This window comes from Jaculus jaculus, chromosome 8 (assembly GCF_020740685.1).
Source record: "Jaculus jaculus isolate mJacJac1 chromosome 8, mJacJac1.mat.Y.cur, whole genome shotgun sequence".
In the NCBI taxonomy this organism is placed as follows: Eukaryota; Metazoa; Chordata; class Mammalia; order Rodentia; family Dipodidae; genus Jaculus; species Jaculus jaculus.
In genome coordinates this window covers 46,181,151-46,193,185 of record NC_059109.1, presented here as the reverse complement: position 1 = coordinate 46,193,185, position 12,035 = coordinate 46,181,151, and the positions used below count along the sequence as shown (strand labels likewise).

The following is a 12,035-nucleotide window of genomic DNA, read 5'->3' as shown; positions in this document are numbered from 1 at the left end:
ATTCATTACCATAGAGTAGTTAGGATGACAAAGTGGATGGGCAAACAACCAGATAGCCATCATTAACTCAAAGGTTCCAACTTCAGAATCACAAGCCTTGCTTGGCTCAGATCCCTGTTCCAGCGCTTCTGTGTCATTTGGCAAATGACTTGACATCTGGGTCTCTGCATCTCTAGAAAGGAGATGCCACCAAATACCAACCTGACAAGGTAGCCAAGAGGACTGTGTGTGGTAAGGTTAGCGTGTAGAATGCTGAAATTAGTAGTTATTAAGATAGCTGAGAATGGCCAGGCGTGGTGACGCACAACTTTCATTGCAGGACCTGGGAGGCTGAAGTACGAGGATTGCTATGAGTTTGAGGCCATCCTGAGACTACATAGTAAATTCCAGGCTAGCCTGGGCTACAGCAAGACCCTACTTTGGAGAATCAAAGGGAAAAAAAGCTGAGATGGAAAAATTTGTTTAAAAATAAAATATTATTGTGTGGGCTAGAGGATGGATTAGCAGCTAAAGAGCTTGCCTGCAAAGCCTAAGGACCCAGGTTTGATTCTCTAGTACCTCCATAAGCCAGATGCACCAGATGGTACATGCATCTGGAGTTCATTTGAGTGGCTAGAGGTGCTGGTGTGCCCATTTTCTCTCTCTCCATATGCCTCTCTTGCAAAATAAATAACTTTAAAAAATTTTTAAATATTATTGTGCTAGAGATGGTGTTGCAGTCTGGGTCGCATTGCTGGTAGAAATCACCCAACCAAGAGAAGCTTCTGGGAAAAAGTTTTATTTTGGCTTACAGGCTCGAGGGAAAGCTCCACGATGGCAGGGGAAAACGATGACATGAGCAGAGGGTAGACATCACCCCTGGCCAACATAAGGTGGACAATAGCAACAGGAGGGTGTGCCAAACACTGGCATGGGAAAACTGGCTATAAAGCCCATAAGCCCGCCCCCAACAATACACTCCCTCCAGGAGGCATTAATTCCCAAATATCCATCAACTGGGAACCTAGCATTCAGAACACCTAAGTTTATGGGGGACACCTGAATCAAACCACTACATTCCACCCCTGGCCCCCATAAACTGATATCCATACATGATGTAAAATACAGTGCATTCAGTCTGACTTTAAAAGTCCCCATAGTTTTTATCAATTCCAATGATGTTCATACATCCCCATAGTTCAAGATCTTTTAACTGAGTCGTAATACCAAAAAATAACCTCAAAAAACCCATAATGGCACAGAATAAGTATTCACACTGCAAAAGATGGCATTGAGCATAGTAAATAAACATTCAACCAATACAAGATTTAAAACAACCAGGGCAAACATCAAACTCTGTAGCTTCAAGTCCAGCAACTCTAGCCAGTGACAAATCTCCAAGTCTGATAATTCTAACCAGCAACAAGTCTCTGGCATTCCAATTCCACCCCTCCAGCTAGGCTACTCACAGTCCTGGGAAACTTCATCGGGCCGGCAGCTCCTCGGCAGCCATCTCATGGTCCCGGCATCTCCACAGTCTCCACTGCAATCCACGGTCCATCCTCATGGCCCCATGGGGTCTCTATGCAGGCAACCAGCAAACCCGCTTCACACTGCCCATGGCCATTTCCAAAACACAAGACCTTGTTGCAAACTCAATGACCCTCTTTCCAGCATTTCTTATACTCCACGATACCAGGTAGGGTGCCAATTTGTTAATCCAGGGGGGAATAAAGCAGACTTTGAAGAACAGGACACACCTAGAGCACTCAGGCCCCTTCAAAAAGAGTCTACATTCTTCTTGTTGCCCCAGCACAGGTCAGCTAGCCCAGTCTCAAAAGTTGTAATCTTTCAGTTGCAGCTGAACGGGCAACAGTTCACCCAAAGATTTTTCTTTATGTGCCACATCCCTCTGCTCACACCAGTTCATTTCTATGCAAAGCAACCCTGCACAACTTCTCAGGACACAGGCATAAGAGCAAGCTTCTCACACAAACTGCTAGCCCAATCCAAGCAAAGCTCTTTCTCACCCTCATAAACCAAACCTCACAGTCCATAGTTCTTACTGCCTTCAGGTCTTGTAGCTCAGACCAAAATAGACCATCAAGCTGTACTTACAGCACTGCAAGGCATCTCTTAGGCCAAGGTTTCAACTCCTTCCACATTCCTCTTGAAAATCAGCTACAAAAGGCTGAAGCCACACAGTCAGGTGTCTAGCAGCAATCCCACTCCTCGGTACCACTTTACTGTTGCAGTCCGGTTCACATTGCTGGTAGAAATCACCCAACCAAGAGCAGCTTCTGGGAAAAAGAGATTTATTTTGGCTTACAGGATCGAGGGAAAGCTCCACAATGGCAGGGGAAAACGATGGCATGAGCAGAGGGTGGACATCACCCTCTGGCCAACATAAGGTGGACCACAGCAACAGGAGGGTGTGCCCCCAACACTGGCATGGGAAAACTGGCTATAAAGCCCATAAGCCTGCCCCCAACAATACATTCCCTCCAGGAGGCATTAATGCCCAAATATCCATCAGCTGGGAACCTAGCATTCAGACCACCTAAGTTTATGGGGGACACCTGAATCAAACCACCACAGATGGCTCAGTAGTTAAAGGCACTAGCTTGCAAAGCCTGACACCCTGGGTTTGATTCCCCAGTACCCACATAACGCCAGATACACAAAGCGACACTTGTGTTTGAAGTTGTTTGCAGTGGCAGGAGCTCTTGGCATACTCATACACTGTATCTCTCTTCCTCTTGAATAAATGAATGCATGAATAGATATATATAAAATAATAAAAGATTATTAAATATTAGCAGAAGGGTTCCTTAAAACTCTGTAGCTCCAGGCTGGCCTCAAACTGTCTGTTGTCCTTCTGCCTCTGCCTCCCAAGTGCTGGGATTAAAGGTAGGTGCAACCACGTCCTAACTTTTTTTTTATTTTTTATTTTTTTTTAATTATTTATTTATTTATTTGAGAGCGACAGACACAGAGAGAAAGACAGATAGAGGGAGAGAGAATGGGTGCGCCAGGGCTTCCAGCCTCTGCAAACGAACTCCAGACGCGTGCGCCCCCTTGTGCATCTGGCTAACGTGGGACCTGGGGAACCGAGCCTTGAACTGGGGTCCTTAGGCTTCACAGGCAAGCGCTTAACCGCTAAGCCATCTCTCCAGCCCGTAACTTTTTTTTTTTTGAGGTAGGGGATTTCACTCTAGCCCAGGTTGACCTGACCTGGATTCACTATAGTCTATTCTATAGTCTCTATAGTCGCAGGGTGGCCTCTAACTCATGGCGATCCTCCTACCTCAGCCTCCTGAGTTCTGGGAATAAAGGCGTGTACCACAGCACTTGGGCACCTTCCTTTAAAAAGAAAAAAATTTGCTGGGCGTGGTGGCGCACGCCTTTAATCCCAGCACTTGGGAGGCAGAGGTAAGAAGATTGCCATGAGTTCGAGGCCACCCTGAGAATAAAGAGTGAATTCCAGGTCAGTCTGGGCTAGAGCGAGACCTTACCTCGAAAAACAAAAACAACAACAAAAAAATTATTTATGTATTTGAGATGGACACAGAGTGAGTGAGCATGGGTGTACTAGGTCCTCTTGCCACTGCAAATGAGCCCCAGTGCCACTTTGAACATCTGGCTTTGTGTGAATACTGTGACTTAAATCTGGACATCAGGCTTTGCAAGTAAGTACCTTAACCACTGAGCCATTTCTCCAGCTTTGTCCTTTTTAATTTTCACTTAATTTTTTAAAAAAATTTATTTATTAGAGAGTGAAAGAGGCAGAAGAGGGAGAGAGAATGGGCGCACCAGAGATTTTAGCCATTGCAAATGAACCCCAGATGCATGTGCCACCTTGTGCATCTGGTTTATGGGGATCCTAAGGAATCGAAACTGGGTCCTTTGGCTTTGCAGGCAAGCTCCTTAACCACTAAGCCATCTCTCTAGCCCTATTATTTGTTTTTCGAGGCAGGCTCTCCCTCTAGCTGTGTAGTCTTGGGGTGTCCTTGAACCCTTGCAATCTTCATACCTCCACCTCCCAAGAGCATGTGCCCTCTCTTAAAAAAAAAATTTTTTTTTTCAATGTTGGAAATGGAACACAGAGCCTAGCATGTGCTAAGTATGCATTCTATGAAGTAGCTTCAACTCTATCCCTCTTTTAAAATTTATTTCATTTTATTTACTTAGAGAAAGAGGCAAAGAGAGAGAATGGGTGTACCAAGGCCTACAGCCACTGTGAATGAACTCCAGATGCATGCCCCACCTTGTGTATCTGACCTACATGGGTCCTGGGGAATCAAACCTGGATTCTTTGGCTTCACAGGCAGACACCTTAACCACTAAGCCATCTCTCCAGCCCCTACCCTCTCTTCTTTTCTGAACTTGTAGTTCCCGTTTTTCTCTTTGTATGTTCTTCAGTGTGGTGGCCAGAGTTGCTCCCCTGAGGGCAGACGTCAGTGCTGCAGACTCCCTTTCTGCAGCCAGACATGCACAGACGTGTTTGGACCTTCTCTTGAGGGTCATTCTCCTCTGCCAGGTACTGTGCAGGGTGCTGAGGAGAGAAACCCATGAGCAAGATCCTACCTTCACAAAACTAACGAGGTAGAGGGCCGAGGAACATGACACATGGGATGATTATGCAGCAGTGCAAGGTAGTAGTTGAGCTGACAGTGCCAGGGACAATTCTCCAAAGAGGTGGTAGCTAAGACAAGAATTGGCTTGGTCAGAGGTATGTGCAGCCATACCTAGTTGCTCTTCTGTGCCACCCCAGGATCCCGAATTCTGGCCTTCTTGGAAGCACACCTTGCCTCTGGTCATCAGAAGCCATTGCCTGCAGTGCCCGGGGGATTGGGTCCTGTTCACAAAGAGCTGGAGGAAGTTGCTGTGAAATTTGTTCGTCTGGTCAACTATAACAAGATGGTGTTCTGCCCCTACTACGACGCCATCCTCAGAAAGATCCTTCTCCCATCCTAAGGTGTGCGCACCCTACAGCCGCGGTGTTCACTCGCCCCAGAACACCTGTCCTCAACTCTAACGTCGCTTTGGAAAACGGCTCTGTAGTACATTTCTGTTTAACAGCACTGAATCCAAAGGAAGACCGTTGAAATGACAAAGAATGCACTGAATTTGGTTCTAAGAGATTGTATTTATGAGTGCAAGTTTACAAAGCAAGGAAGCTTTTGTTATCTTGAGTTGTGTGGATAACACTAAGCTTGGCTGCCTGTGCCTCCCTCCTGCTGCATCTCCATGTGGCAGCCATGTCCTCCCAAGTAGTTCATGTCTTCAGATGCCCTCTGCTGACAGGGACCAAGAGTAAAAGAGACCAAGCCATGGCTTTACCTTTTGCCACTCCTCCCTCCGGGTGTTTTGTCATAGAAGGGCCATCTAGAGTCGAGTCTACCCCCGCCCCCCACTCGTGCTTCTCCTGTCTGGCCTAGCCAGTGCTCCAGAGCCCTTTTTATTCTACCAGTCACTTGATGTTGTGTTTGTCACTTTTTAAACAGGGTCTATTTAGCCCTGTGTGGCCTAGAACTTGCTATGTGGACTAGACTAGCCTCAAACTTACAGCAGTCCTCCTGCCTGTGCTTCCTCAGTGCTACAATTATGGGCTTGTGCCACCATGCCTGCCCAAGTTAGCTTCATTGGTCAAAGCTTGTTGGCAGGGGAGTGTGCACAACAGTCAGTGATTGATTCCTAGCATGCATCACCTGGGTGGGATCTTCAAACCCCTACGTGCACACACACACAGTCCAGACCCGCGAACACGCCCCCGTAGTCTCAGCTACTTGGGAGGCTGAGGCAGCAGAATCATTTGGACACAGGAGTTCAGGACCAGCCTGGATGACAGAGAAGCTCCATTACAACAAACAAACGTTTGTTCTCCAGAACCTGGATGGGAACAGTTACGATTTATGGAGCCATGCATGATGACATATGCCTGTAATCCTAGCACTCTAGAGGCTCAGGCAGCAGGAATGTGAACTGGGGCCAGCATGGACTACGTAATGAGACTGTTTTAAAAATAAAAATAATGGCACTAAGGAGGCAGAGGTAGGAGGATCACCGTGAGTTCAAGGCCACCCTGAGACTCCATAGTGAATTCCAGGTCAGCCTGGGCTAGAGTGAGTCCCTACCTCAAAAAAACAAAATAAATAAATAAAAATAATGCTGGGCATGGTGGCGCACACCTTTAATCCCAGCACTGGGAGGCAGAGGTAGGAGAATCATTATGAGTTCGAAGCCACCCTGAGACTCCATAGTGAATTCCAGGTCAGCATGAGCTAGAGTGAGACCCTACCTCGAAAACCCAATAAATAAATAAATAAAATAAAAATAAAAGCAATGAAGATTGATGGGGGTCTAAAGAAAGGAAATTCTTTTGCTTTTATTTATTTATTTGAGAGGGACAGATAGAGGCAGAGAGAGAGAGAGAGAATGGGCGTGCCAGGGCCTCCAGCCACTGCAAATGAACTCCATCTGGCTAATGTGGGTCCTGGGGAATCGAGCCTTAAACTGGGGTTCTTAGGCTTTACAGGCAAGCGCTTAACCGCTAAGCCATCTCTCCAGCCCATTCTTTTTCTTTTTATCCTTAAAAGTTATGAAGAGCCGGGTGTGGTGGCACATGACTTTAATCCCAGCACTCAGGTGGCAGAGGTAGGAGGATTGGCATGAGTTTGAGGCCACCCTGAGACTACATAGTTAATTCCAGGTTATCCTGGACCAGAGTGAGTCACTACCTCGGAAAAAAAAAAAAGTTATGGAGAAAATTTTATAGATACATGCACATAATGTAATAGGAAAGAAATATATTGCAAAAAATTTACTGTAACATGCTACTCGGATGTGCTGATTGAATTAAAATTCAGAAATTTGATTTACATCTTTCTAGGGGAAATAGCCCAACTTTACTGTTTAAGTCAGAATATCATAAAAACCCCCATTATGGCAACAGAATTGACAACTTTACTGAGAATTCCTGAGAGAATGTTAGGTTTCACAGGTTATCTGTTCTGTTAAAAAAAAAAAAAAAAAAAAAAAAAACAGTGGCCGGGCATAGTAACACACACCTTTAATCTCAGCACTTGGGAGGCAAAGGTAGGAGGACTGCTGTTAGTTCAGGATCACCCTGATACTGCATAGTGAATTCCAAGTCAGCCTGGGCTAGTGAGACCCTACCTCAAAAAAAAAAAGTGTATTATATGATACACAGGGATATAACACTGGAAGCAGAGGCATGAAGTTGCCTAAGTGACATCCAGCTATCAGAAATGCAAAGGTAACACAATTCAGAGGATCCCTTTATTGCACAGGGTACCCAGGTGACAGGAGGAACAATGTGTAACTGCCCAGTGATGCTAGGCTCAATGGGAGTGTTTGGTGGAGTTAGGCATGGAAAACCTGTAACCCCAGCACTTGGGAAGCTGAAGCAGGAGGCAGGCCTGTGCTACATAGGAAGACCTTGTCTCAAAGAGGAAAAAAAAAAAAGCCACATAATCCCAGCACTTTGGAGGCTGAGGTAGATGGATCACTGAGTTCAAGGCCAACCTGAGACTATGGAGTAAATTCCAGGTTAACCTGGGCTAGAAAGAGACCCTACCTTGGAAAAAAAAAAAAAAGAATGGTAAAGCTGGCATGGTGGTACATGCCTTTAATCCCAGTACTCAAGAGCAGGGCAGAGGTAGGAGGATCATGGATCACTGAGTTCAAGGTCAGCCTTTAAAAAAAAAAAGGTCCCCAGGAAGGTCAGCAGCCATTCTTAAGCACCTGGGATTAAAGGCTTCATTTCCTACAAGTGGTTCTCTCTGAGCCTTCTATTCCGGAGTGTGTTTTCATGAGACCTAGGTGAAGTAGGGCTGGTCGTAACAGAGTATTATGATGACACTGAGCAGAGGGAGGAAGCAGAATGGAGTTATTGGACTATGAGTACTATCAGCATGTGAACAGCCTATGATTTAGACAGAAGATGTGGTCTGCTTGCAAGAAATCAGATAGGAATTATGTAGAAGCAGATTAGCATCAAAGTAACTTCTAGTTATAGTGACATGGCAAATTAGGAAAAAACCCAGGTATGGTGGCACATGCCTGTAATTCCAGCACTTGGGAGACTGAGAGAAGAGAATTACAAGTTGGAGACCAACCTGAGCTGTAAATTGAATTTGAAACTAACCAGAGCTACATAGGATGACTTTGTCTCAAAAGACCAAAAATAAATAACTGCCAAGTATATCATGTCTCAGGCAGGAGAGCCCAGGGTCACTGTAACCTACATTTTAGGGTGAGAATACTTTTTAAGAAAAAAACCGACTCACCGTGTTCAATGTGATGACTTTCAGAACCTTCCTTTAAAGGTCACACTGGCAGCTGTGCTTAATGCTACATGACTTGCTACATGGGCTGAGAAGCCTGGAGTACTCTAGGGGCAGCGTTTTGTTATGTTTTCCTCGTCGTCCTGTTTGGGAGGCTTTAATCCCAGCTGCAGGGGGTGCGGAAAGTCCATGTAGTTCATTTACTGGAGAAGCAGTGTTCATGGTGGACTAGGTGATGTGGCTCAGAGCTAGGATGCTTGGTGGCTCCAGCACTACCATGAACAACAAAAAGGCATACGTTTGCAGCTCCCCTACAGCAGTCCCTCCAAGACAAAACTCTGGAACCTAAGTTATCCTCCAAGATTGACTTGATCCCTGTGCTTCATAATGATCATGATGGTTTTGACTTGAGTTTTTTGCCTCACAAATTGTGGACAGTGTCTGTTCATAAAATTGCATTAATTTGATTAGCATTTTTACCACACATAGAACCAGTTACCTTGATAGCAAGGTCAATATCATCAAGCCTTTTAGGGTTAATAGTCACGAATGAATGTTGGGAAAATAGTAATTGCTACTTTGTTGACTCTTACTAGGGTGGAGAGATGGATGGATTTTCAGTGTAAGTCACTTTTTGTTTCATTCCCTTAAAATGAAAAATGGAATTATCTATGTAACTATGTAATAACTCAACTATAAATATATTACAGCTACAAATCACACTGAAATGATGTCTTACTGATTAAATGCAGTAGGTTGGTATTTAAGAATATTTCTCTCTATGAAACAAAAAGTTAAGAAGCCTGACAGGCACGGCTGGGAAGATGGCTCAGCAGGTAAGAGTGTTTACACCACCAGCATGAGGGTTTGAGAGAGCCAGATTTGTCCTGAGTCCAATTCCCCAGCACCCTTGTAAACCACTGGGAGTTGTCAAGAACAGCTGTAACCGTAGTCCCGTGAGGAACACAGACCAGAGAATGGATGGGGCTCACTAGTCAGCCGGTATGCTGAAAACAGCAGATCCAGGAGCATGTGGATGAGCAAAGGAGAGGATGACCTCAGTTATTCTTCTCTGGCCTCTGTATGTGTGCATGGGATACACATATCTGCATACACTACACACACCACACTATACATGTACATGCCAAAATGGGAAGTCTGACAAGCATATAATACACACACATTGGCCAGTAATTCAGGATGGATGCTTCAGACGTGTGTAGGTATTTATTTTCATCTCTTCAAAGCCCTAAGATTTCTGGAAACAGGTGCTTGAAAGGAACAAGGTGTTATTTGATTTTCAGTGACCTTAGTGCCCTGATTTAAAATTAATTAAAAAAAAAAATAGGGCCTGGGGAGATGGCTCAGTAGTTAAAGACACTTACTTGCAAAACCTGCCACCCATATAAAGCCAGACGGGCATTCTATTGCAGTGGCAAGATATACAGGTCACCCATACACAAATCCAGAATTAAAAATTTTTATTACATCTGTGTGCATGTGTGGTTGTGAGTGCAGGTGCATACATGCTATAGTGTCCATGTGGAGGTCAGGGGACAACTTGCAGGTTCATCCATGCTGGTCAACCTCATTTGAGGCAGACCTTCATTTTTCTTTTATTGAGAACTGTATTATATGAACAACTTGCAAAAGTCATATTCCCATCAGATTAGTCTTATGTTCCCTCTTCCCTACCCTACTCCACTGAGAGCCCTCCTCAGCGGGGTGATTCGTCTTCACTATGGGGTCATACATGTACCAGTGTCTGTGTGGAGGGAGTGGGACAGTGCCTCAGGGTATACCTTCCCACCCTGTGTTTCTCAATTCTTTCCACTCCTGCATGTTCCCTGAGCCTTGAAGGGCATGTTACAACTCTCCTTTAATGTTGAGCATCACTATGACAAGAAAAGAAAGCTGACTACTTAGCATGAGACCAATCACCTCTATCACATCTGCTAGGGCCCTGGAAACACTATTATAGAGGAAATAGTGGATTAAATATGAGGGCTTTATTCCCAGCACTCGGGAGGCAGAGGTAGGAGGATCACCATGAGCTCAAGGACACCCTGAGACTACACAGTGAATTCCAGGCCAGCACCGCCTCCAGGGAGATGGCAGTAAATACTGAGGAGATCAAAACTCATCAAAGCAGGATGTCTCTTGATCTCACTCTGCTGGGTTTTGCTTTTGTTTATCTTGCATGCACAAAGCTTCTGGGAAGTTACCCTGTCTCTGCTTCCCATGTCATTGTCAGTTTTTGAGGATTACAGAAGTCAGCCATGCTTCTGCTCCCCACAGGGTCTCTAGCCCAGGCTGGCCTGGATCACAGTAGTCCTTTTACCTCTACCTTCCCAGTGCTGGGTCCATGCCCGGCTTCCATCCTTTTGTCCTTTTGTTTTTCCTTCATAAGTTCTAGCTTTTATTATGAATCACAAGCCTTTAGGCTCAATTAGTTCTCTGTATAGTTTTTCCCAGAAATAAGTTCAGGAGATCAAAAACCTAGAACAAAATACAGTCCTTTGGACTCAATCTGAACGGCAAATTTGTGCTCATTGTAATTATAAATTGGTTAACTGGCTTTAAGTTACAACCTGTTTGGCTCATGGGAAAAACTTACTTTTTGAAATATATTAACAGACAATGAGACGTGGATGGTTGAAGAATTCCTACAACTTGCTTTTATCTCAGTCGGCCTTAGATTAAACTAGGGGAAACTGCATTCATATTTGAAGATTTATAAGCATGCTCTCTCTCTCAGACAGGGTGTCGTGTAGCCCACCCTGGCCTTGAACTATGTTGCTGAGGATGACCTTGAATTCCTAATTTAGCTACCTTCCAGGTACTGGGATTATAGCTGTGTGCCACCATGCCCAATTTTATGTGGTGCTAGAGATACATTCAGCACTTCCTGCATATTAGGCAAGTAACAAACTGAGCTGTATTTCAGTCCTTAATTTACCTCTTAGAAAGGTTTTCTGTTGCTGGGTGTGATAGTGCATGCCTTTAATCCCAGTATCAAGAGGCAGAGGTAGGAGGATTGTTCTCAATTTGAGGCCCAACTGGAACTACAGAGTTTCAGGTCAGCCTGGGCTAGAGTGAAACCCTACTTTGAAGAAAAAAACAAAAACAAATAACCCTCCCCCGACAAGAACAGGAAAGGATATACAATCAAGTGTACACACACAGTAAATAGGATGCCCCTTTTCCTTATATAAAGTGGTACTGGCTAAATAGTATAAGTCCAGCAGTTCATAGAATGAAGTCTAAAGGGCTGGGTGTGGTGGCGCACACCTTTATTTCCAACACACAGGAGGCAGAGGATCACCATGATATTCTTTCTTCTTTTTCCTCAGTGCCCTCTTTTAGTCTAAGCCTCACTGTATCTGAACCAAATTAAAAACTTGAAAACCAGGCGTGGTGGTGCACACCTTTAATCCCAGCATTCAGGAGGCAGAGGTAGGAGGAGCGCCGTGAGTTCGAGGCCACCCTGAGAATGCAGAGTGAATTCCAGGTCAGCGTGAGCTAGAGTGAGACCCTACCTTGAAAAAAAAAAAAAAAAAAACTTGAGAAAGTCAGGCATGGTGGTGGCACATGCCTTTAATTCTATCATTCAAGAGGCCGAGGTAGGAGGATAACTTTGTTTTAGGCCAGCCTGAGACTACATAGTGAATTCCAAGTCAGCCTGGGCTGGAGCAAGACCCTACCACCAAAAAACAAAACAAAAAGTCTACAGGAAGCACAAGGAGA

The 12,035-nt window shown here is 44.8% G+C and overlaps 1 protein-coding gene across 2 annotated transcripts in view; it reads left to right on the top strand.

Annotated features, from left to right (window-relative positions):
• Positions 1-6,112, top strand: part of Tcp11l1 (t-complex 11 like 1) — a 41,847-nt gene extending 35,735 nt beyond the window's left edge. For both annotated transcript variants that reach the window (XM_045157771.1, XM_045157772.1), the window contains exon 10: positions 4,754-6,112. In XM_045157771.1, coding sequence (XP_045013706.1) covers positions 4,754-4,956 — 203 coding nt within the window. In that variant the 3' untranslated portion in view covers positions 4,957-6,112. The remainder of the gene's footprint in view (positions 1-4,753) is intronic.
• Positions 6,113-12,035: the final 5,923 nt, after the last annotated feature.